The 20,612-nt window shown below is 42.4% G+C and overlaps 1 protein-coding gene across 1 annotated transcript; it reads right to left on the minus strand.

Annotated features, from left to right (window-relative positions):
• Positions 1–7,681: 7,681 nt before the first annotated feature.
• SLBP (stem-loop binding protein) lies at positions 7,682–18,250 on the minus strand. Its single transcript, XM_054982156.1, has 7 exons — positions 18,102–18,250; positions 16,251–16,379; positions 15,691–15,795; positions 10,837–10,896; positions 9,693–9,824; positions 8,472–8,619; positions 7,682–8,146 (listed from the first exon to the last, which is right to left on the minus strand). The coding sequence occupies exons 1-6, from the start codon at positions 18,128–18,130 to the stop codon at positions 8,484–8,486; spliced, it is 591 nt and encodes a 196-aa protein (XP_054838131.1). The 5' UTR covers positions 18,131–18,250; the 3' UTR covers positions 7,682–8,146; positions 8,472–8,483.
• Between the last annotated feature and the right edge of the window lie 2,362 nt (positions 18,251–20,612).

Genomic DNA, 20,612 nt, shown 5'->3' on the forward strand with positions numbered 1-20,612 from the left:
GACTCAATGGCACTTTGTGCCACCACCTCTATCTCTTCAGGAACGTGAGTACGAAAAAGTAGTCTTAGAGAGATGCACCCATTCCCAGCCTGATCTTCCAGTTAAAGGAGTGGGTCAGAAACCATAGAGAGGCAAAAGTCCTAGATGGAGCACTCTGTTTGTTCCCTAGAGACAGGACTTCCTGGTTGCTACTTATGAAATTGCCCTGGGAGAGGAGTGCAAAAGTTTCGGACTAGACCCGAAGCCAGTCTTTGTAGACATAGACAGTTGTGCCTGTGGAAATACAGGCCAGTGTTGCCATCCCACCTGAGGTGAAGGAAAGCATCTGAAGGCAGCCCTGCAGAGTAGTCCTCTTGTTTGTGGGTTTAACTTTTCCAAGTTTCTTCATCTTCATTTTTCCTGGGGACATCCCACTTTGGAGCCATTAGCACCAAGATCAGAAAAGGGTGTAGGCTCCCTTGCGAGGCAAAGCCCTTTGAGTCCAGGGATACAGGCTTCATGAAGATTCAAGACTTACTTTGAGGTGTAGTGTAGAACTCAAGTATCAATGTCAGTGTTCAGATTTCTAAATAAAGAACAAAGAAATGAATAAGGAACTGAGAACCAACCTCAGGCTTATATGAGATGCAATAGAAAAACGGTTCAGTGTTTCAGTGTAAAAATCATATACATTCAGGAGGACAACTTGAATGCATGTTTTTATACTGTGGCATTGGCACAAATGTTGGATTGTTTTGTTTTGAATTTGCGGACATCAATGTGATCGATAAACTCGGCAAATAGCACAAAGATCCATGAGAAGCTGTGCCTTGGATCCATGTTCTCCCCCTTCTCATGGAGGGAAAACTGCCTGGTGACTCCCCCAGAGCCAAGATCCCTGCACATGAGAGAAGAATTGCTTTGCCCTGGGCTGCTGCCCAAAGACTCAACTCTCCTTGCTTCAGGTGGGGGTGCCCCGGATGGGAAGAGTCTTGTTCCAGGCACAGCCGCTCCAAATGAGGCAAGGAGGCACTGCCCCAGCAGGACTTTCTCCATTGGCCATAAGGGCGATCTGCATGTTTGGGGCCATTATGATGCCACAAACCTCTGAGCACATATTTTCTGTTACAGTCCATGGACATTGATGTGATGTGTGAATATATCTCCAATGAAGATTTTTGCTTCTTACGTCGTTTTTGTACTGGGGGGTGGGAACCATCAGTCATAGCATCTGCTTTTCTTTTGTCAAGTTATGGATACTGGTGTGATGTGTGATTTTTGTAGTGGATTTTGGTGGAGTCCATTTTAAAATCTATAGGTTCCACGAGGGTCCATTTCTTTAATAGGCATTTCTTGTGCTGTTACAGCATCATGAAGCTCTGGAGGCATTTGCACTTGCTATCCCTTCTGCAGTTACTTATGGCAGATATAATAACATCACATATTCTTCAAGACTCTCTACTTGTAATTCAAATTCAGTTGAGTCGGTTCCTCATATCCTACTCCATTGTTCCCAGTACGCTGATACACGTTCTAATCTCTTAGACCCAATTTTATTTAATATGCTGCGTCATTCGGAGGCCTTGATAGTGTACCGTCTTTTGAATGACTCGTCATTCGAAGTAACTGAAAAGGTAACCCGATTTTTAAGTCTGGTTATCAAGGATCGATTGAAAAACGTCTAAATGTTTATACTCAAATTACCCTCGTTACCTTTATATTTGTTTACGGCCTGTATCGATAACTTGAGATATGCCTATAAAGGCTTTGTTGTTGTTGTTGATGATGATGATGAAGCTCTGGATCTGTGTATTTTGTGGTGTAGTCTGTGTACGTTGGCATTTTCCTGAGATGATTTTCTGTGGTTTCTCAGTTGCCACTATGGCTGTCGATTCAGCAGAGGTAACAACGCTTCTGCACGGTGTATTCCCATGCACTTTCTCTGCCTCAGCCTGCAGATTCCATTTTCCCCCTTGCCCTGTAGGACTTCTTTTAAAAGGGTATTGTTAGATTGCTATAGCTGCATTGTAAATATGTTATTATATAATTTCTATTGCTACAATCTCCTAGTTTTTACCTACCATTAAAAAAATTAAAATACTCCAGCCTTCTTGTTGCAGAGCTGATGTGGGTGGGGCCAGGAAAGAGCCAACCTTTTCTCATCCACAGGCAGCCACCTTGGCTTTGCTGTGGTATTTTCCAAGAGTTCAGAAGAAAGCAGGTTTTGGTAAGATTGCAGAAAAGCCGAGGAAAACCTGGGAGGTGCAAAAAAGCATCACAGTCCAGTGGGGAAGTGGGGGGGGGGGCGGACTTCCTAATTGCATCTAAAATGGGGCTAACAACCTATGAGTAAAACCTCATTAATGTGATTTTATGGTGGATTTATTGAGACTCCATGTAAAAATTCTGAGGATCTATAAAGATCATACCTTGAATCTATGCTTTTATGCCATGGGTCACCTTAAAGTGCTGGATCCAGGGTTTTAGAGGTGCAGTGCATGGGCAGTGATGTAATGTGCAAATTTATGGTGGAATTTTGTGGAATCCATATATAAATTATAACAACCTGTGACGATATGCCCTCCACCCTAGAATGTATGCCAATATCTGGGGCTGTACTCTGCCTATGAGATGGAACCTGGTTGCAAGCTTGGAACCAGAAAAAGGAAAACTACAGTCATCGTTTTCCCAAGCACAGAACACTCCAGCTCGTAGTTAGGTAAATATTTCTGGGTGGAGCAGAACAAAAGGTTTACATGTCACATTAAAGAGACAAAGCCTGAGTCAGCCAAAAAGCTAGACTGTAGACTGTTCTACTGAGTACTCTGGTGATGTAGAGGTGCTCCTACTGGGTAATTTACACATTGTTAAAGATGTCATGTTTAAGTACTTACACTTTGTTTCAGCAATGTTTCATCTCTGAGTTTCTGATTTATGCCTGTTTCAAATTTCTACAACCTATACCCTGTTGTATTTGTTCATTGAACATCCTTGCTGCTGTTATTGACTTGCACTGTGTAATCTACCTTCGGTCTCGGTGAGAAGGGCAGGCTATAAATTAAATAATTAATTAATTAAGAAGATAATTGATTTTAATTTTTGTAGACCCATGTTAAAGCTGAATAGTGTTGTTAAATGATGGTAATTATGTATGATGATGATCTTTGTTGTTTGTGGGCAAACAGATGTCTTAAATGAGAGAATAGTAATTAAGACATGCGCCATTGCTTAGGGCCTTGTGTATACAGTATGTCATGGTCATGTTGCCCAAACATGTTGGTTTTGCTTGTGCTCTGGCCCATTGTGAAGGATCAACATTACCAAAGCCCAGACAACTGCGGATAAAATAAGAAAAATGCCCATTAATATATTCCAGAAAACCAAATGAGTCACTGCTAATTTGATAACATGGAATCAATGAATCAACGTCCAATGCAAAGAATAAATTCCTTTTTACTCAGATGATGGTCTGTCAGAGACACCCTCCTATTCCTAAAGCAAACAATGAACTCAGAGATCAAGACAGCCAGAAAATTATAACAGCAAGAACTGTTAATTTTGATGCTCTACAAACATTTGAAATTATTGCTTTACATATCTGGCCAAAGGCCAAAACCATCCACACACACCAACTATGGTGCAGATATAGACTGTTTGTTCAACAGCAGTGATGAAATAAAATGTGCTGGAACAAGTGATATAGCCTGGGCAGTCTCGTGGATTCATGATAAAACTATGAGTTCCATCGAGCTTTTAATGAAGCCATCTGTGCCAATGTGCAGTCTTTATATTGGGCATGTTACCTATCTTTAAAGCACCGCTGATGTCTACGGTACAATAACTAGAGTTATCTGTCAATTAATTCACAGTCATTACAGCTGAGAAGCCTCTGCACAATAAAAGCCAGTATGTTTGTACATGCGAGGACATCATCTGGTGTTTTGATGACAGTTGATGCCCAACGTACTGACTATATGTTTGTCGCCTGGAAAACTTAAACAAAATGGTGGAGATCTTGATGGACATCGTGTGTGCTGCAAGAGATAATAACTGGGCACAGCACTTGAAAAGATTTGCCACCTTGTTACTATGGGTCACAATCTATGATCATACAAACTGCGCCGGGGAGGGTCTTGTCTCACTAGTTGATATGAACGCAGGATACACTACCAGACGTTCGCAGTGAATTCACTGCTGGAAAAACTGCAGTGAAACAAAGTAAAAAAAACCCCAAATTTATGCAGATGCAGGTTGAATAAACAAAATCAGCAAACTGAACAATTGAGTCTTTGACACAAGATGAAATAACTGAGCCGGGAACAAATTTTGTGTAAAGTGGGTATGAAGGAACACAAATCTGAGGGGATGTGAAATGCCTATTCCATGTAAAGAGTAAGTGAATGGAGCTACTTTCACACACACTGGTCCTTTCTGCACGGTCAGTTTGCAGCAGTTCAGATTCCATTCTGCTTCCAATGATCTCCAGAGTTTTACACGTGCAAGGGAGTCACAGGATGCAGAATCAAATTTTGGCTTTCTCCAAAGTTTTCCATCCATGGACATACCATGACTTTCTTGAAGACACCACTGAGGTATCCTGTGTGTGTGTGCAGAATTCTTAGTTCCTAACTGGGTCTCCTTTACCTACCACAACGCACACATTTCATAAAGCTGTAGCCCCACCAGTCATGTCTGTTTTCAGCCCTAATCTCCTAAAGCAAAGATGTTAAAAGAGAAAATTATGGAGTGGCTGGTGTTTTTAAAAGCTGGGTAATACTGTTAATTGCAGATTCTGTTTGATTGCCTCACTTGAATGTTTTTTTCATGGTACACGTGCTGTAAGAAATGGGGAGAAAGCAACTGTAGGCAACTGTGGCAAGAAAACGTTGGTATGAAAATATTATTTAGCAATTTAAAAAGAACAGTTCCGAGAAGTTTGGTTGCTAGTACAACTGACAGGCAAATTGCAATGATTTAAAATGACTCAGCCAGCTTTTTGTAACATAAACAGGTCTTTAAGTCACTGAGCATATGCTGCAATGGCTTTGAAAAGATTTACTAAAGATGCTTTCATAATGAAAGAGGTGGGCACTTGAGGGTCTGTGCATTTATGCAGTAACAACTTGCTGTACTAAAATGGTCTGTCCACCAGCATTAAGTTAATCCTTCTGTTATTTGTGTTGTCATATGAAGGGAAATTATTAGTTTTCTGTGTTGCTGTACTTTTTAAAAAAGGAAAAACACTAGGGGATATCCCTGTTAACCAAGGTAGACTAAAGAACAGCAGAGATATAAAGTGCAGTCAAAAACTCTTCAATTAATATATTTAGAATGTGTTAAAGTGCAAAACAATACATTCAATAAAAGTTCTGAAATGTTTTGTAATCACATACTGTCACAACATGATTGCCTCTTGGAGCACTTCACACAGGAACATGGGGAAGGTCTGAACCACTAGAGATATTGCCCAAGAAGAAGACGTGGTACGAAATGGGAATTGGAGAATCATGCCTGCACCATCCCGTCGGCAATTCTGCCTCTTGGCATTATATTCACCTCGTGGAGACCAGCGAGTCAGAATTCCATCCCCCTTACTTCCTGGTGTTCTCTATGATTACAAAACATTTCAGAACTTTTGAAATTCATTGGACAGAGAAACATGAATTGATTTTGCATAGCAATATTTACTGATATATTTATTGATATATTTATTGTATTTATTGAATGTATTGTATTGCACTTTTGCACTTTAACACATTCTAAATATATTAATTGAAGAGTTTTTGACTGTACTTTTTAAAAAAGCACAAGTTCCTTTCTGGCACAAATGCATTAGCATGAAAATGAGTTATTTTTAAATAGATAGGCTGCCTTTCTGCCCTCTAAGGTCTCTCTTCAGGCAGTTCACAATGCAAATCTGACTTAAATACCTTATAAGATCTCCAGAATCTCAATGAGAAAATTGGTCAAATGGAATCCACAGACTCTTCACCCCATCCCATCAGGAAAGTATTGGAACATGATTCCAAGGAGACTTTTTCTTTCCCTGACCTTTACTCCACCCAACTGCTCTTTTCCAATATGGCTGACCCCAGAACAAATTCCAGGGAATCAAGCATACCTTGGCAGTTTTAACAACAGAGGAATGGTTCATAGTTTCTCCGCTTTTGAATGTTTGATCTTTGGCCACTTTGTTTTTTGTTACTTTGTATACATTTCTTTCTTAGCCAGGACAGACTTAAGCTGCTGTCTCTTCCTCTTCCTGTCAATTTCACCTCCCCTTCTGAGAGGTGAAAATGAAATTAAACCCTCTGAGGCACAATCTCTGCTGGCTCTGTGTTTTTAAACTATGCTTCCTGGCTAATATTGCATCTCTCTACACTTGAACATCCCCGTGTAAGATGTCTTGTGTAGAGAGACTCTCCGTGACAGCAATTCAGGCAGAAATAGGCATGGGCATTGCAGTCAGTTGGCCAGATAGCACTGGCAGCTGTGAAGCAACCCAAGGCGCTGCCCTAATCTGTGGGAAGCATGATAGGGGGCCTGTACTGTGGCTGTACTGCAAAAATGTTAAGCTTTCTGATTCTGTTTAGTTTTTAATGTAAGATTGAGCACTTGTGAATGAAAATAAGCTGTTAGTATGGCTTCATGGGTGAGGGCCAAATATTTTACTGTTTTACTGGCTGGCTCTCCTCACTGCTGTTCCACAGACCTTCTCCTTCAGGACAGGTAAACACTGCCCTACCCTGAATCTCTCTCTTCCTCGCTGATTTCCTAGTTAGCTCTGTGTCTGTCATGTGTACTGTTTGCCTTGTTTCCATTTAATAAAAACCATTCCTGTTGAACATCTGCCAGCGCCTCATCTTGTTGACTTTTTCCTGTTAATTGCTGACTGTTAAGCTTTCCTCCTAAAGCACCCCTAAATCTCTTAAAAGCTACGTAACTAAATACACAGGTATCTCCTCATGTGAAGCTACTAGGATGATACATCTGAACAATTCAACAGTTGGTCTACCTGAAGCTCAACTTGCCGCTCTACAGCTTTCCAACCCTGACCTTTGAGAGGAAGTGAAGAGAGTGGGTTAGGGCGCAGCAAGACCTTCTGGTGCCAGGCTACTTCAATCTCTTGGTCACAGCTGGGAACAAGGGGCACCCTCCTCTCTTCACCCATTCAGGTTAATCAAGTTGTGCAGCCCATACACATTTCTTGACTGGGGTAGGTAGAAGTGCTGGCCTGAACTTGTAATGCCCTAAATGGCTTACACCCAAGAGTAGCTGAACCATCTCCTCTACATATAAAACAAGCAGACTTTAGCAGCCCTGGAAAACCTAGCAGACTGCTGGGTACAATGGGCGCAGAAGAATGCATTTTAAGCTGTTCTCTCTCCACCCTCAATTCTGGAATGCCCTTCTACGTGATCGGAGAAGTCACTTCCCTAAATTTCTTCCAGATGTGTTTGAAGACATTAAGAGTAATAAGATTTAGTGTGCAGGGAAAGTGGCACATGAGCATTTTGTATTTAACTCCATTCGTATTTCTGTTATTGTATTGTATTGACAGCATAAACTAGAATATAGGGTCACAGCATAAAACTAGAATATATGGCCAATTTGAGTGTATCATTCCTTTACGCCACACAGTTCCCAATTTTTCAAGTTGTACAAAATATAACATGTAATGAAACTGCAAGAAACAATCAAGTGATAAAATAGATCGTATTTAATAAATGAAGTTCTTCATTGCCAACACACTGGATATAAGAACTCTTTCAAAACACATGCTTTAAGATGCAAACAGAACATTCAGATACAATTCTACATCAGCTGAAGCTAGCCCATCTTTTAGTAAGAACGAGAAATAATCAGGTTAACTGAACCTTGGAAACAGCCACTTGTTCAACTGCTTCCAGGCAACTTGATAGGGAAGTACTCTTGAGAGGGACCCCATGTTCAGTCTATTTCAGCAAACACAAACTGGGTTCTATTATGGAAGTATCTCAAAGCTGGACAAGGATCTAGATGCCAGAGACAGACGCGTCGGCAAACAGGCTAGTTAGTTCTTGCTGATTTAGTCGCAAGCTTCAAGCTGCTTGCATCATCATCCTGGAAATTTGCTTGAGACCCAGCAGAATTACTTCCTACAGATGTTTCCAAATCAACAGGACTACTGCAAAAGTAAATATTCCAGAACATGCAGTTAGCAACTTGGATAAAATGGTTTCGAAGTTTAGATTAAGAAAAATGCTGTTTCATTTACACCAACTTGTTTTTGTTCTTCAGAACATACATAAAACCTAGTTTTCCTGCCGCTGTAAGGTTCAACACGAGGCAGGCTGTTTGCAGCAACGGTGGTGTGAAGGCAAACATACCATTTTTCAGCAGAGAGAATTTAAAATAAGTTTTGTTCTAACACTTGGACCAGATACCAAAACGTACTAGTCACATCTTCATTTGGTAGAATATACTATAATTTGCCCTCACAATATACTCACATCACTTTCAAGTCAGTCCTCTTCAGCAGGAGGGTCCCAAAAATGCAAAGCAACCTTCCAAAGTCTGATTTGTTGATCCCAAGATCTTCGGCTATATTTCTTGAATTTATTGGGAGTTCTTGGATGGACCCCCGGAACTCGTGAACTCCTTTAAAAACACAAATGAAACTAGAGTTTTGAACAAAGTTAACCTTCCATATGAAATACAGGAACAAAACCAGAAACATTGGGGGGAAATGGGAAAGTTTGGGGAGCACTAAAAAAACTCCCATGAAATAGTTTCTTAGAATTAGTGAAATACTTCTTAATGAAAAGGTGTTTCACACTCAAAACGTGTAATATAGTCATTTTATATATATAGTCATATATAGCCATTTTCATTTTTCCAATGAAAAAAGATGGGAAATTTGAGGGACACTGAAAAGACTCATTTGATTTTTTCCCACTTCGGAATGAGAGAAATGAAAGACAGGTTTTTACTCATAATGTGTAGTATGAAAAGTGTTAAGATTCATTTGATACTTTCAATACTTTTAATGTAAACAATTTCGACAACAATAAATATGACTTAATGTGTTTAATGACAAGTTCAGTTTCCAATATTATAAACTTTAACATCCAAATATTATTCATGTCCTACCTTATTATGATTATGTGTTATTTCTTCCAACTTCTCAGATAGCAAAAATTATATACATGTACTATAGTAGTATAGGGTGCCACAGTTTGCAATTTTTTCCACTCAAGTATTGGGCATACTTGCCATTTTTCTTACAGAAAACCAAGACATTTGTGTGTAAATTTCCACAAATATGCCCAATTGTATGTTAACTTAAGCTTTAAATGATGTGCTGCATGTTGTTAAATCAATAAAAAGAAGTCTAGATTGAAAGAAAAGTTAGCACTGCATATATTTCAATTTCCCCCCCAGAACTCCCCCCCCTCAATGGCTTCAGAATTTCCAGAAATTCTACATCTCTGAACAGCGATCAACCAATCTTACTCTCATCGAGTCAGTAAACTCCCTTAAGCGTAACTCCCACAAGTGAAACAATACAAAACCCAGCACGGTCTTCTCAACACTCAGAAACATCCTGTATCAAATTCCTTAATGATCAGAACATGTAAGACAGGAGATAATTTGAAATGAATTTCATTTGAAATTGAAAATGAAGTGGTAAAAAGATCAATTTATGATCCTATAAAGCTCATATGACTTACTTTGGAACTTCTCGAATATATCTGTCATATGCTAGCGTGTTCTTCCCATAATTTATTTGCTTCTGTCTCCTCATTAAAACAACTTCATCAGTTTCAAGTTCCACCGCTCCCGTGGACTCTTTAGAATCAGAGCTGAAAAGGCAGTATGTTGATTTGCATATTTAGCCTACTGTTTCAAAGTACTGGCAAGTTAACAGATAATTAGACTTTGCACCAAGAAGATCCAGAAATTAAGATTCTGTAAGATTTGTATATTAAGAATGTACAAAAAAGGTAGAGCTGTAATTTATTTCCTATTTCTGTAGTTTCAACTTTGAGGAAGGAACTCCATCAAATGAAGTAAGGTGAACTTGACAATACCAAACACTTCACCCACTATGTTCTCAAATAGTGTAATGCCATCAGGTCCACAGTCCTCATTTTCTACTGAAATGGTCACCCCAACTGCTTCCGTGTTTGCAAGTAAAAAGGGATCTGAATTTGAATGTGTGCATCTGCACAGTCTGTGGCAATCACCACAGTAGCTAGTATTGGCAAGCATCAGAATTACGGGCCGGGCACCCAGAATCATGCCATACTCAGAGCACTGCACAGTTACCAAGGCAATGACAGCTTCTAACTTACACTAGGGTCCCCAAGCAGCAGAATGCATACAAGACTTGAGGCCTAGTTTCACACTGCTCTCCCCAAAGAGACTGGGATTCAGGGGATCAAAAAGGTTAGTGTTCCAACATTAGTGTTTTCACCTCAGCAGGGCTGAGACTCAGGTGAGCAAAACAGTCAGCCAAGCAGCCACCACAAAGATTCAAAGCATCTCTTCTGCAAGCTCCACCCCCCCCCCCGGGACTTTTACTGGTAGACTGAGCAGGGAGGAACAGAGGGAAACCTCATGACTTCATCCTGGACAGGTGAAGTCTCTTGTTCACCTACCACGATTACCATGCAGCAACACAAGAATGCACATGCACAAAATGTTTGCATTCCTATTTGGAATGCTCAAGAAAAAAGGGAACATTCTGAAGTGTTTCATGGTGCTATGAGCAATGTGCTGCCAAATTATAATCTGAGCAAAAGGGTAATCAGTCATCACTACTTTTAAGAGAATAGGCAAGAGAAGGCATTTTATTAAACCTTTTATTCTTACCTTCCTGTAGATAGCTTTCTTTCTCTTCCGAACTCATTCATCAAGAGTTTCCTTTTGTATCTGCAAAATAGTTTGATTTTAGCAAGCAATTGCTTCTACTATATCATCATGGCATTTCTACAATGGTACAAATATATTCACACAAGACTGTTAACTGCTGGCATAGTGTTAAGGCTTAAACACCTGACATTTAGCTCATTCAGTGCAGACCTTTGCAAAGCTGCTTCAGACAATGCATATTGATTGGTTTTTAAGTATTCTGAAAAGACCTGGTCAATCAACAGACAGTCACTACACTGGTGGATAGGGTTAATCATCCTTTATATAACCAAAGTAGTTGTGATTAAATTATGGTTTCTCCCAACAGCTTCTAGAAAATGTAATCCCACTGCTTCAGAAGTTTGCCTGTGGCACGAGGCAGATGATGAAACTCCAATAGTACTTAGATGAAGGCCTAAGTCGTCTCTGCTGACCCCATAACAGCATTTGGAATACTGTGCGCAGCTGCAGTCGCTCCATCTCAAAACGGTAGGGAGCTAACTTTTGTTTGCACAGCAGCACCTCAGTGCCATATTCTATATCATACTGCAGCTAAGCATAGTACATTTATTCCTCCATTTAATTATGTGAGACTTTCAACATGGATACTGCAACTGTGGAAAGGTTCAGAGAAGGACAACCGAACTAATCCCTACAAAAAAAGGCAATTTAGACCAGCAAAAAAAGAAATTAAGACAAATTTTACAGTCTGGAATGTCTATATTCAGAGGCAGTATGCTACATACCAATTACTAGGAAAACAGTGGAAAAGTTTATTATCTTCATGCCATCTAGTTGTCATTATGGGACACAGAACGCAGGACTAGAGGGAGCTCTGACCTGCTCCAGAGGGTCCAAATGCAGTGCACGGGGCCCAAGCTGTAGTGCCAATGCACTTCCAATGCCTGCTTGCCCTATCAGTGTGGGGCAGGTTGCTGGAGGAGTTACAGTACTGTTCCGCACAAGCACTGGGAGACAGGTAGCAGCTCCCATGAAGCTCTTAAGCCCCAAAGTACACATTACACAGCAAGAGACCCATGTAAAAAGTGTAGGTTTTGCCAAAACAGCCACTTCAGAACCCACCCTCTCCATCTCCTCTCTGCTTTTCTTCTGGTCAGCTTTACTCTGCTATCCAGAGGCAGCTAACAAAATAAAACTAAATAAAAGCACAAAACCATCAATAATGCGGATAAAACCTGATAAAGAGCAGTAGTCCTAAAACAAAGACTAGACAAAACAGCAACATGCAGTCATAAGACAATGACGCCTGCGTGAAGAGGGAGGCTTTGCTCAAAGTGGCAGCAAGAGCAAAGGGAAAGCATGCCACAGACAAGGTATCATCACTGATTAAGTTCCGTCTCTAGTTGTCACCCACCTCACTTCTTGGTGGGTGGAGCAGGGACCTGGGAACAAGATCTTAACTAATTGTTTGCACAATATGGGACAAAGCAGCCCTTCAAACACTTCGGTCCCAAGCCATTTGGGGCTTTATAAAGGCAAGCAGCATCGGTCAATTGTACTCAGAAACAAAAAAGTAGTCAAGGGACTTCCCTACCCACCTGGCTGCTACATTTAGAACCAAATGAAGTTTCTGAAAAGGTTTTTTTAAAAGGCCATCACGTTACAGCAAACTTGCCTGGATGTGATCGGTTCATGGACTGCAGTGGCCAAACCACACTTTTCAAGCAACAGCTATAGCTCAAGTATCAGCAGAAGCAGTTAAAAGATGCCATGTGTCATGGAGATCTAAAAAGGATTCATTAGTCCCCCTACCACGTTACAAAATTTCCCTTTCAGGGCAACTACAACTCACTTAGAAACGCTGTCTCCTCAATCCTTGTGCAGTTTTGTCATTAACCAGCTGCAAAGTTGCTCAGATCAAACCTGACTGAGCTTCAGTTTATTGGCCTTTATCCATCCCATTGCCTTCTCCAGGCTGTTCAGGGCTTCCAGCAACCCACTGGATTCAGCTGCCAAGGAGCTGGGCGTCATATGCGTATTGGCGACACTGCACCCCAAATCCCCAGATGATCTTCCAGTCGTTTCATGCAGATGTTGAGTAGCGTAGGGGATAGGACCGACGCGGACGCTCACTGCTGAGCTCCGCGTTTTATCTTTATTTCCTAGTCCTGCCCAGTATTTTCTTTAAGCCTTCGCATGGGGGATAATGGACACTCATAGTGAAAATACTAGAGGGCCGAGCAGCAGTCTCCCAGCACCACCTTTGGAACTGGCCAGCCAGGTCAGAACAGAAGCAGTGAAGCACGGGTCTAGATGACCTATCTCCTCCAAGACCACCTGAAGCTGTGTTGCCACATCACCCACTCAAGCATCTTACCTAAGAATGGAATGTTGGTTGCCAGGAGATAATTGTTTAGGTCACTTTTCAGACCTGGCTCAAAAGTATGCCCCCTGTACTTAAACTGGAGTATAATGCAGACATTTATATAATTGATTTCCATGTATAAAAATGTATCGTAGGCAGTAGGATTTCTACCTCTGAGCATGACTGTCAGGAAAGTGTGCAATTAGATCTGCATTGTATACAGTTTAACACTCTGGTTCGGATTGTTAACTCAGTGCAAGCCTCGCTCCAGCCTGCTCTGAGAAAGAATGCTTTCTTAATTATTTGCACCTGCAGTTCTCTGTCTCTAGGGAACTGACCTTGGGAGACGGCTGAGAACGGCCACCCCCTATCCTCCCTAAGTTTCTCAGGCTAGTAATACTAATTAGTGAAGTGTGCCCTGACTGGCTGGGAGGTCTTGAAAAGATGGCTCATTCCAGCACATAGACAGCCCTCTGTTTACTATTTTCCACCAGCATGTGAGAGGAAGAGATTAGCTATCATGCCCAATGCTTCCAGCATGAGAAGAACCATGTGGCATGACCTGGACTTTCTGGACTTGGTGAGAACCTCTGCCAATGAGAGAAGCAAGATAGCTAGCTTAAGTAATGTTAGTCAATTAGCACCTAGTCAGCTAATGTTGTTATTTGTTTTTATGCTTGCCTATGCTTGTGTGGAGTGGTATCTGCATTGCATTCACTCCCTGAAACTTATGAATAAATCTTAACTTTTACCAAACTGTGTTTGGAGAGCTTGTTAACTGTGTACATGTTCACCTGGGATGAATCCAGAGGCTGAAAAGCCTCAGACAAAGCAGGCAGAGCCCTCTAGGAGGCTTCTAGGAGTCCCAAATGACTCTGGTCAGCATTTCAAGGATGGAAGCAGAAGGTCTCTGGTCCTGATAATGACGTTCTTGCTTCCCTCCCCTGATGCAACCCAAATGCTGCTGAGCAGCACATCAGCAAAAACTCCCCCAATCTACTTGATTGGATCCAACTAGGGTTGCCAACCTCCAGGTGGAACATGGAGTCTCCTGGTATTACAACTGATCTACAACAGAGTTCAGTTCCCTTGGAGAAAATGGCTGCTTTGGAGGGTAGAATCTATGGCATTATGCCCCACTGAGGTCCCTCCCCAGGCTCCACCCACCCAAATCTCCAGGAATTTTGCAACTGAGTTGGCAGCCCTAGATACAACCCAATAAGGGGACATTAACTAATCCTGAGCCTGCATTCACATGATGCGCATCAGAGAGCAAGATCTTTTCTGTGCTAAGCTGAATAGTACCTACAGTGAGATAGTGACTTGTCTCTGGAAATCAAGTGCCACAGAGACAAAAAGCCCAGCTATGTGGGAGGAAATGTCCTTCTTCATTTGCAAGGACAAGCCAAGTACCAAGAAAGGTAGCTTTTTGGTGGGCTTACCAGTAACCTACTCTGGGGGCACACAATTATTTGCATTAACTAACCAGAAGACTGTGCATGGGAACTAGATTGACTACAAAGATGTGCCACGGTGATGGTTTGTGGTCTGATTCCATGGTCATAACATTATAAAAGATGTTTTAGCCTTTATATTATCTACACAAAGAAACAAATCTTTAACAGATGTAAGGCAACCTGAAGCTAAAGCAACTTCTCTGAGCCATCAGAACACTGCCCAGGGTGCTCTCATTCCACTAGAACCAACTTTTCCAGAAGAGAGATGCAGAATTTCTGGAAATTTTGAAGTTATGAGGGAAAGTGGGGGTTTCTCCCCAAAAATGGGGAAAATAAAGACTGATTTAGCTGCTTTAAACATAAAATGCATCATTTATAACTTGGTACAATTGTGTTATCTAATTAGCATATTTATGGAATTAAGTATAAATACATCAGCTTTCTACAGCAAAATTGCAAATATTCATAATATTTGATAAGAGAGCTGTAAACTGCCTCACCCCTACTGTCATCCGGGGCAGATAAAAATGGAAACTGAAATTAGAAAACCTTTGTAATGAACAAAAGAATTTAAATTTAAACAGTCTTGTACTGTTAAAGCAGTTAGGTGAAAAACTTATTCAGCTATCCAGTTTAATTTTATAAAATTGAGACAGAACAGCAAACTCTTTGATACTTGTTAATTATTGTCAAAATTATTGGGGATAGAAATAAAACACATGCATGCAATTATACATCTATGATATGCACAAGAATTATCTAATACTGCAGATTATCTTTAAATCTTTTCATTTTAACCACTGAGTGTAGCCTCATATTTAAGAGCACCTCCCTCATTCCAAAAGAAAAAATATTTCATAGGAGTTTCTCTCAACAATCCCCAAGTTTTTCAAGTGTTTCCACTGAAAAAGTACCCCCCCCCCATGTTTCTGGGATTTTTAAACCTGGTTTTCACATCTTTAATAAATAGCTCTGCAGCAAGGCATTCCCATATGCCCTACAAATATACTTGCTATAATTTCACATCCCTACCTTGCCATTTCTTTATTAACATTAGTCCTCATTTCATCCTCTTCAACAGCAGTTGCCCAGTCCAAGCATCTTGAACGAGGTTTATGGCCTTCTGGCGTTGTGAAACTGTAAACCGAGTGCCCATAAAAATATTTAAAACACACACCATTACAATGTGACCTAAACTTGCATCTCTATATATTAAACCATGCAATCAAATCCTACCAGCTTTTCAAATGACAAAAGAAAGAGGGTCCCTTTCAGACCACTGGAAATTCTGTGCAGGGAGGGCGGAATAAAAGTCAAGAGTAATAAATAAAAGGAATCAAAAAATTAATAAATAAAATGCTGGGGATCACAGAATCAGCACAGACAAAACCTCTGCTAAAATGGAGTCTGCAGGGAAACAAAGAATTTGGCAAGTCTAAGAAGCTGGCAGAATCCAACTCAGGATAATTTTTCTTGCAATAAGCATGTAATGCACCCTCACAGCTAGTACGTCATCAAATCTGTAGTCACAAACTATTGCATTTAATCTCTGAATCACAAAGTAAAATTACACTATACTTCTTGGTACGTACCTGTCTGGCCGACTGTCTACTGGATTGCATGTATTTTCACCATCAAAAGTGAGTGAGCTTAGTTCATGTGTGTTTCTGTGTTTGCCATCTGCACCTCGCTTTCTTCCTTGACTCCAAGGAGCTGGTGGCCTGTGTAGAAATAGCATGAAATGGAAAGAGGGAAAGGTAAGTTGTATTGGGATGTCACTAGAAAAATACTTGAACAGTTAGACTGTTGTACTTAAGTCCCATAGGACTTACAGATTATAGCAGAGGAATGTGAAATAGATGGCTTTTCTTCCTTGCACTACTAAACAAAAGCAGCCAAAAAATTGCAGTAAAGACTGGATGACTGTAATATGGGTGGGAAAGTTCAGATTTTCCTGGCCACAAGGCAGTCATTTCCTCAAAACTGCTCATGTGGTAACCACCATTGCCTCTCCTATCGGGGGGGGGGGGGGAGAGAGAGAACAGGACTTTCTTTTAAGAAACAGTAAATTAATATCAATATAACATTGTAATATGCAATAGGGTCTCTGAAATCCCAGTTTTCATTGTAGAAACAAAAATCTTTGCCCATTTCATTGCAGAGAAACAGGGGGAAAGAGTATAGCTCTTGCTTTTTAAAAAATAAAAAGTGGAGAACTCCAAAAACTTGTTACATGCATACTGTTACACTATAGTGATATATTCAACTGCAGATTTTTTAAAAAATTAAAAAATAGCGGCAAATGCTGGACGTTCTGAGGCAAGGAAACCTGCCATGACCGTGTTGTCCCCCTGTGGAAACCACCTCAGATCTCGTGCATCGCTCTCCCCTCATCCTGCTTCATTTTACCTTCATAACACCATGATGGATGGTAGGCTAGGCTTAGAAAAGTGCATGGCCCAAGATTACCCAACAGAGACCTGAATATGGCCTAGTTCTAGGCTAATACTCTCATCTACGGAGCACACTATCTCTCAGCCTCATAGCAAAGAGCCTCTTTCAAAAAGGTTACGGTTCATCCCCCTTCCCCACCCTCCACCTCTATCCACTACATGCTTCGTTCTGGTCTTCATGCTGAGTGTAGTATTTTGGGTTGCCAACTCCAGCCTAGGAAATTCCTGGAGATTTGGGGGCAGCGCCTGCGGGAGGGGCAACTTGGGGTAGAATTTCACCTAGAAGCTATGATATATCATAGAGTTTACCCTCCAAACCTACCACCGTCTCCAAGAAAATTCATCTCTGATGTCTGGAAATCGGCTGTAACGCCAGGAAATCTCCAAGCCCCACCCGAAGATGAACAACCCCACTTGCTATAGCCATCCAAAATGTTGCCCAAAGTCCAGCTTTCGGGTGGCGTTTACCTACCAGCTAGTTTAAAAAGTAACCTCAGATTTTTTTCTGCACACTCAAGGGAGATGAGGCGGTGCCCCTAACGAGGTGCTCTGGGAGGTTCATATCTCAGTTCTCGTTTTCTTTTCCAAACCAGCAAAAAATTAAATTTGGGGGAGGGGTGTTAAAAATGGCACAGGAAGTCTCCGGGTCAGTCCCCAACGCTTAGTATATTATAGTTTAGTCCGGGGTGGCAGCCACGGTAGCTCGTGGAGGCAAAATGAAACAGGAGTCCGAGAGCATTTTACAGACAGAAAAGTTAAAATTTGTTTCATCTTCAAAATGTCGCTCGACTCCTGTTACAGGAGAAGGAACGGCCGCGAGAAAACTCCCTCCTGACACAACATTTCCCGAAACGCAGCTCCGCTCTCTTCCCGGGGGAAGGCCGCGGACGCGGAGGCGCCCCCCCACCCCACGAAGGGCGGCGGCGGAACGGCCGAGAGCCCCCCGAACCGCCCCTCCCGCGCCCCCTCCCTCCAAACGAGGCCGCTCACCGGAGAGGGCTCCGCTGCCGATGCGCCATCCTGCCCGGCAAAGGTCACCACGACGAAGGCGGCGGGAACGTCGCTGAAGCCCACCGGATGCCTCCTGCGCGCGCAACGGATCCCCGCCCTCCCGCGGAACGCGCTTGCCGGGGGCGGCGACCATTCAGGCACGGGGGGGGCGGACACTTTGAGAGAAGAACCGGCCTCTGTCGCGCCGCGGCGCTGTTATCACGGGGCGAGGCCAGCGGCACTTTTGAGAGTATTGACCCGGCAGCGCGCTCCCGTGAGGTATTTTCTACAGAGCGGGAAAAGACGCTCGCGTGAGGTAATCTGATAACCCCCCCCCCGTAGTAGAGGTGCGTATGGACTAGTCCGCTGCCGAAGGTCCCGCCTCCCAGTCAAAGCGCGCGATCCTCTTGCTTTGTCCCCCCCCCTCCCTCCGGGGAGGCTCCGCCCCATTCCCTGTCGCGCTTGGCGGGAAAGCACAAAAGCCAGTGGAGGGAATTGCTCAGTTTCTCTTCTCCTCAGGGGTCCGGTGCAAAGCAGGGGAAATGCATTCCCGCAATAATGTCCTATTGTGGCCTTATGGCTGGGCCAGACTTTTCTACCACCAATTGCGCTTGCTTCCCCCCTTCCTTATCAAAAGGCGCGGGGGGAGTGCTGCTAAGAACCTTTCGGTTTCCTTTAACGCCTGTAGAATTGGATCTAGATCCAGAGGAGTTAGCCGTGTTAGTCTGTAGTAGCAAAATCAAAAAGAGTCCAGTAGCACCTTTAAGACTAACCAATTTTATTGTAGCATAAGCTTTCGAGAATCACGTTCTCTTCGTCAGATGCCAGTTTGGATCATGCATCTGACGAAGAGAACTTGATTCTCGAAAGCTTATGCTACAATAAAATTGGTTAGTCTTAAAGGTGCTACTGGACTCTTTTTGATCTTGTAGAATTGGATGAGCAGGAAAGGGCAACCGTCTTCCCAGGTTTCGTACCCAGACGTGGCCTTTCCTAATGAACGCGGGCTGCTTTTTCAGTCAGGAGCCCCCGCATTATAAGGAAGGCAGCAAGTCCTGAAAATTCCATATTCCCAATTCAGAACACGGGATCCGATGCCGGAGGCACCCAGTCCTCACTAGGAAATATTTATATTTAATTTATATTCAGCCCTCCCCACATCAGCAGGCTCAGGGCGGATCACAACCAAGATTCAAAACATATTTCACCATACATACAGTTTAAAATCATAAAACATGAAATACTGAAGTTAACATCACGGCGCCATCCAGAGAGAGGGATTGTATCTTGGAGTCGGTTTGATGAAAATGCTCTTCAGTTCCAAATCAAAGTGTTATCGCCTGCGCTCCCTTTCAGTGTGTCCTTTGACACCCGCGACACTTGGGTTTGGGACACTTACTTGGAACCTTGATCCGTTTGGGGCAATTTAGGGTCAGGGGAAGCCACACCTGGCTAGTTTAGAAAACCGACTCTCACCAATGGGAGAGGGATGCAGAATCTGTGGCTTTATGATTTTTTCCCTGTATAGTAAGCAAGCTCAAAGTGCATCTATTAGGCTGCCACTAACCAGTAAACTACCAGATCTTTTCCAAAACAAGTTTCAGAATTTATTTAGGGAAATACAGGGCAGAGGAATTAAAAGGCGCTTAGGTGTAAGATAAGCAAAACGGTTGTGTCCAGAGGGAAGTGAGTACAAAGAGTTAAATGGAAGAAAAGAAAGTCAAGCTCTGGCTAAGCATGATTTCTGCACTGGGAAAAACAGCCACAAGGAGGAGGGGGGAAGAGGGGGTTAAAGACAGAGAAAGAAGAGTTTTGAGAGAAAAGAAACCAAAAGTTCAAGTCTGGCGAAAGAGGAATTTGCTGAGCTGGGCCCATTTAAAGGAAGGGTGATGATCCAAAAAATGATCCAGCAGTGCTTATACGCTGGGGAAAATGGGAGAATAATAGGGAACTTAGGCAGAGCTCCCAAAGATCACCCACAAAATGTTAGGCAGTGGAAAGATGCTCCTTTATGGCAATAGCCAAAAACCCAAAGAAGAGTTGGCAGCCTCTGAGCAACCTGAGGGGGTGAGACAACTACCACACACCCTTTGGCTGGTGAAGCAGCAATAGTTACAGGAGCCAACACAAAGGTATTCAAATAAAGATTGTAAAATAACAGGAATTCAGGATGATTCTAGGATGAGCATCTATGGATTTCCTGGCTCTGACTGGACTGAGGCAGATCTTCCCAGGAGGGCAACAGGGGAATGTCCTGGGTGGCCAAGAGTCCCTGGCACTGTGGAGGCTTCACTCACCAGACGGCTTGACAATAATTAGATTTGCAATCGGGAAGACTTGCTTTTGCTGGAAAAATTGATAGACCGAGGTGGGTGCTTGGCTTTGTGAGCCCTTGCTGCAACAGGTAGACATGCAGATGCCCCATCAATGGATCAGTCTCCTGCAGAAAGTTTCGGCTACTGGCTAGCATAGCTTGCCTAAGGAAAGCCACAACCTCACCTTCTCCAAAGT

The sequence above is a fragment of the Eublepharis macularius genome, chromosome 6 (assembly GCF_028583425.1).
Source record: "Eublepharis macularius isolate TG4126 chromosome 6, MPM_Emac_v1.0, whole genome shotgun sequence".
NCBI classification, from domain to species: domain Eukaryota; kingdom Metazoa; phylum Chordata; class Lepidosauria; order Squamata; family Eublepharidae; genus Eublepharis; species Eublepharis macularius.